This window comes from Narcine bancroftii, chromosome 1 (genome assembly GCF_036971445.1).
Source record: "Narcine bancroftii isolate sNarBan1 chromosome 1, sNarBan1.hap1, whole genome shotgun sequence".
Taxonomy (NCBI): Eukaryota; Metazoa; Chordata; class Chondrichthyes; order Torpediniformes; family Narcinidae; genus Narcine; species Narcine bancroftii.
The window spans coordinates 234,941,941-234,947,940 of NC_091469.1; the positions used below are offsets into that span (position 1 = coordinate 234,941,941).

The 6,000-nt window shown below is 40.1% G+C and overlaps 1 protein-coding gene across 1 annotated transcript in view; it reads right to left on the minus strand.

Moving 5' to 3' along the window:
• The window catches only part of lmnb1 (lamin B1), a 96,857-nt gene that overhangs the window by 32,222 nt on the left and 58,635 nt on the right, over window positions 1-6,000 (minus strand). Inside the window, exon 4 of the mRNA XM_069892997.1 lies at window positions 1,551-1,721. Within this exon, the coding sequence (XP_069749098.1) occupies window positions 1,551-1,721 (171 nt within the window). The remainder of the gene's footprint in view (window positions 1-1,550; window positions 1,722-6,000) is intronic.

Sequence of the window (6,000 nt, forward strand, 5' to 3'; positions counted from 1 at the left end):
TGACAGTATGGATCTGCTTGCTGCCGTCTTTGCTTCAGACGATGGTGGCGAGAGTGATTTTGAAGGGTTCTAATTGTGTTGTTTTCATCAAAATCTCAATGAAAATCTGTCGCAGCCAGGTTTTTTTTTGTTTTTCAGGGTCGACGTATGCTGAATCATCTTGAATTGGATTTTGAGCTGAATTTAGGTCTCAAAAGCATATCCAGCGTACAAGTCGACCCCCTTTTATGAGAGTTTTATTTGGCTTTCACAACTCGACTTGTACACTGAAATAAATTCAAATGATACAAGGAAAACAATAGAGGTACACAATCCTTTGTATACACAACCATTGAGGGACAGTGTATTCTGAATTTCGGACTTTTCCAGATTTCGGAAAGCCAGATTTAAGCCTACCCGAACTGTGCTGCCATAACTACCCCCTCGCCCGCCCGGCGCTGCCTGTCTCCCCCCCCCCCCCCCTCCCGACTCATACTGCTATCTCTCACCCCACCTGCCAGATTTCGGAGCTTTCCAGATTTGAGATGTCCATATAAAGGATTGTGTACCTGTACTGCTCAACCACTTCACTATCTGTTTCCCCATTTCTGGTGCAAAATACCCATGTGGCACAAAGAAAGCAAATAGCACAATTGCCTCTACATGATAAAGAATCCAAGATGCCTCACAGAAAACTCAGATGATCAGAAGGTTCGTTAAAGAGATGGGTTTCAAAGGGAATCAAGAAGTACAAAGGTTAGGGAATCAACAGAAGAAAGCATGGCCTCAATGGTGCCATCAATTAAAATCAAGGATTTACAAGAGATCAGACTTGAACCATCCAATGATTGTTGGGCTAGTGAAGATTAGAGATGCAAATAAGCAGAGAAAGCAAACATTTTTAAAGGCTCTAATTTAAAGGAGTATTTATTAAATCAAAAACTAAAATACATCCCCAAGGAAAGCAACAATGAGTGAAGAGGCCTCAGTACAAATTAGGACCTGTCCAGCAAATTCTGAGCAAACTTGAGATGATGGGACTCCAGCATGCAGTCACAGTCCGTCATCAAACAGGACCTATGCCAACCAAGGTGCCTTTCTGAACAAGTCTCCTTTGCCTGTGTTTAGGCCAGAGTTGTACTTGTCCAAATATTGTTTGCACATTAAAAATGCATTCTCCTCTTACTCTTTCAGCAGTTTGTTCCATATGCCTGCTCTCTCCTCTCCATCTTAAATTTGTGCCCGAGTTTTAGATTCCCTGGGAAAAAGAAACTTTTCACCTTATCCATGTCCCTCGTGATCTGATAAACCTCAATAAAAGGCCATCACTCAGCTCTCTGGGAAATGGGAAAACAGTCCCAGATTATCCTGCCTCTCCTCATTTTTCAAGCCCTCCAGTCCCAGCAGCATCTTTATGAGTCTTTTCTACATCTTCTCTAGCTCAATCACCTAACAAAAAGAAAACATTAAATCTGAACATTTCTTTAAAAAAATAAATCATTTTTTTGTCATCTAAATTTACTATCCCATACATGTTTTTATATAAATGGTGGGAGAACAGTTTTAATTACCTTGTTGTGAAAGTTTTTCTCTAGCTCTTCTTTATAGATTTTCACTTGTTGATCATGTTGTTCTCTCAAATCCTGCAGTGCTCGGGTCAGCTTGTGTTCATATTCAACCAAGCGGCCAGTATCCATCTCAACCAGACGGGTCTCGTGTCTCTTCTTAGTTTCTTTAATTTCCTGGAGTCAGAGAGGGAATAAAAACCAAGAACATCAATAGCAAAAATCAGCCAAGTTTAAATTTCATTAAATACCCTCTCTTTCCAGGCAATGAATCATGGAACAAGTTCCCGTAATGGCCAAGAACAAAACCTACAAGCCTGGGTGAGCTTGGATGAAATCTAAAGTACCACGCTGAAGTCAGAGGAAGCCAGTTTGCTTCAAAGAAAACAGTCTGGGCTCGTTTTTTTACCAAGCCACATATAATATTTGCCACTCCAGTCACTTAAGATCAAATTCCAATAGATGACCACACTAAACTGACTTTCTATGTCAGTCATTATGTCCCCAACACCCCCATCTCTCATTGAGCACTGCTCCACTTTCTTTCCTCCATGGCAGAAATATAACCTTTTGAAAACAAGCAAGCACCCATTATTCTAAATTTGGCCCTCTGCACCTTGCCCATTCACCATCTTTATCATCCGTTATCCTCTTGTAATGGCCACCAATATTTTTCAACTCCCCACTAATAAGTAATGTACCCATTAGTCACAACACAAGAGGCATGTACATAACAACTCATCTCCTCCATCCCAAAGTGACAATTCACCAGCCCATCCCCCCTTCAACCGCTAAGCAGAGTATATAAATGAGTACATCGAAAACTTGCCATTGGCAAGAGCTGGACTGCAGGTCTTCAGTAATAACCCTGCCTGTTATCTTGCCCCAGCATGTCTAGTGTTGTAATTTCCTGATACAAATTTAGCTGGAGGCATAGCTAGTACAGGAATACAGGTCTTCAGTAATACATCTGGGACACTGCTGTGCCCAATACTCTCAGTCATTTCTTAATATCACATATATATATACTGTATAGTATTGGCCAAATTCTGTCTTGAGTTTGAAGGCATCTCAGAAGGAAACAGAAGGATCTGACTGATTGTTATAAAAGCCTTATTTTTAGTGCTTGTGCCACCATTCCACAGAGGATGGGATTATTCTATAAATCTCCTCCTCTCATTAGCAGGTTAAATGTTGACCACAATTCTCATCTATGTTCAGAAGGATCACTGAGATCATTGGATGTTGATCCGAAAATGCTGAATCAGCATGCTGCTTAGTTCTAAGATGCAGGTTCTCTGGTCTGACACATCATTTTTCTCAGGTACATCTGGTGCTATTCATAAAATGCCTTCCACATTCATCAATAAACTAGGGTGGACCCTATGGCTTGATAATAATGACGATGGAAGGTTTGCAGGTCATGAGGTGAGAGTACTGTAATTCCTGCGGCTACCGATTGCCCACAGCTCTTCTTGGATGCCTGCCTTTGAATTGGCAGATCTAAACTGAATCTAATCGCTTATATAGCAATATTTCTAGTCCCTTACCACATAATGGAATGTCCTCAGTGTTAAGGTGGAGTTTTGCCTTTACAATTACTGTGTAGTGTTCATTTCCACCAAATGCAATCCTGGAGAGAGCCATCTGTCCCAGATGGATAATGAGACCTCTTCTATCCATGTGATTCAGAGGTGAAGAAGGCAAATTCAATACTGGCATTCATTTCAAGAGATATAGAGAACAAGAGCATGGATGTGATGTTGAGGCTTTTCAGGGACTGGTGAAACCTCACTTGGAATATTCAGTAGCTTTGGACTTATTTAAGAAAGGATGAGCTGTATTGGAGAAAATTCAGAATAAGTTCGCGAGGATGATTCCAAGAATGACAGGGTAAGAGGAATGTTTGAAAACTCTTGGCTGGACGTTGAAATTTAGGAGAATGAGGGGGTGGGATCTCATTGAAAACTGTAGCATGTTTAAAGGCTTGGACAGACGAGATATCAAAAGGTTCTTTCCTATGGTGGGAGAGTCTTGGACAAGAGGGCACAACTTCAGGATTGAAGGACATCCACTCAGGACAGAGATGTGGAGATTTTCTTTAGCCAGAGGGTGGTAAATCTGTGGAATTTGTTGCCACAGGGAGTTGTGGAGGCCAGGCCATTGGGTGTATTTAAGGAAGGAATTGATAGGTTCTTGATTGGACATGGAATCAAAAGTTATGCAGAGAAGCCCAGGCAGTGGGACTGAGTGGGAAAATGAATCAACTCACGATTTGATGGCAGGGCAGATTCGATGGAATGAATAACCTATTTCTGCTCCCATGCCCTGTGTCTATAGATTACGACTCACAACTGTTATCCAAAAAGTCCCAATATCTGCTTCTTTTAATTAAAATCGTTTAAATTAGAAAAACTGTCAAAGCCATAAGTGTACCTTAAATACGGTCTAACAAATACTCATTTTTTCCATGTTAACTACCGGTTAGAGAGTTTTTTTTAAAATGATCTCAATTACATACATTTCCTAGGAATTTAATCGATTAAATTTTTAATTTTTAATTCAATATCTAACATTTATGACATGTTCTTGGGAATGAGAGGTTCCCTCAGATAAAATTTTAAAAGCCTGGGAACAAGGCCAACAGCTTTAAATTCCTGAAGAAAACTTGGAATATAATTTTCAAATAGGTTAGTTAATACCTCTTTTTTATGTGCCCGCCATTCTCTCCTACAATTTAAAGTAGTCCAATAGGGCAAAGTCCAAAGTCAAACTATCTCATTTTTATGCAAATGTATTTCCTTGTTGTGATGAATTTAACAATGGAGATGTTTCATTAATTCATATGTTCTGGACATGCCAGAGTCTTGAGAAAGAGTGGAACGAGGAGGAGCCACGTGATGGAGTTGTGGCCAGTAGGGGAATATCAGCCCTCTCCAGAAAAGAAGAAATAAAGTGAAGAAAATACAAAGTTCAAGAAATACAAAACATAACAAATAAAAGATAAAGTTGTAGAGAAAATGGCACCCGAGAAGGAAAAAGTAAAAACGGGAAAAAAAAATGAAGAAAAGACGCCAGAAGAGAAAGGGGAAGGCCTTACCTGCATGAAGAAACAGGGAGCCGTTGTGGAGAAGAGAGCCTGTTCCCTGAGGTTGGTGACAACCCCGCAGAATCGCGACCCCCCCCGACCAGTGGACTGCAAAAATAGCTCTCTGAACCAAACAAAAATGCGCAGTGCACTCACTAACGAGAAGGAGAACACCAGCAAGAGGGGGGCTCAGCCAAATAGCGGGCAAACACAACGCGACCAGCTGAGGGATGCCTGACACCAGGGCTCTCAGCTGGAGGAAGAGGAAAGCAAAAGGAAAGGGAGTGAAAGGAAAGAACAGCAGCAGGAGACCCAACAGATGAGTAGCCCAGAAGCAGAGGACCAACAACAAGAAGCCAAGCAAGAAGAAGCCCAGCAAAGTGAGACAGGCAACTCATCAGGAAAGTCAGAAGAGGGACAGATACAAGGAAGAAGACACAAACACAGGTGCAGACACAGAAGAAGAGGAAGAAGACCAAGATCTGCACAGTGAAATAGAAGGTAAAACAGATAAAGCTTTTTTTTTCCCCAGAACAAATGAGAGCATTAAAAGAATGGTTGGCATTAGAATTCAGTGAAATGAAAAGAAAAATAAAAAGTACAGAAGAAAAAATGAGTAGAATAAACCTGGTCATGACAGAAATAGGGAAAAGATTAGAAAATGTGGAAGAACGAGAAATGGCTGTAGAAATGGAAGTGAATGACTTAAGAAGAAAATTGGAAGAATGTAATAAAAAAAATTAAAGAGACACAAGAGTTGTTAGCTCAGAAAATTGATATGTTGGAAAATTATAGTAGGCGAACAATATAAAAATAGTGGGCCTGAAGGAAGATGAAGAAGACACAGATATGAAGGAATTTATAAAAGAATGGATCCCAAAGGTCCTGGGAATGACAGAAATGCAGGAAGGAATGGAAATAGAAAGGGAACACAGAACACTAGCTCCGAAACCACAGACACATCAAAAACCAAGATCCGATTTAGTAAAATTTTTTGAGATATACGATGAGAAAATATATTGAAGCGGCAAGAAATAAAATTAGAGAAGACAATAAACCATTGGAATGCAAGGGTCAAAAAATATTTTTTTACCCAGACTTAAGTTTTGAACTCTTAACAAAGAGGGAAGGAGTTTAACATAGCAAAATCGATCCTATGGAAAAAAGGTTATAAATTTATGTTAAGACATCCAGCTGTGCTTAAAATATTTATCCCTGGGGAGCAAAACAGACTATTCTTGGATCCGGAGGAAGCACAAGAATTTGCAGAACGCCTGCAGGGCAGAAGGAGGGATGAAGAGATGTAATAAGAATGAAGAACGGCGATAAAGTATATATAAAGATGTAAAAATAATGTATATGTGAGAA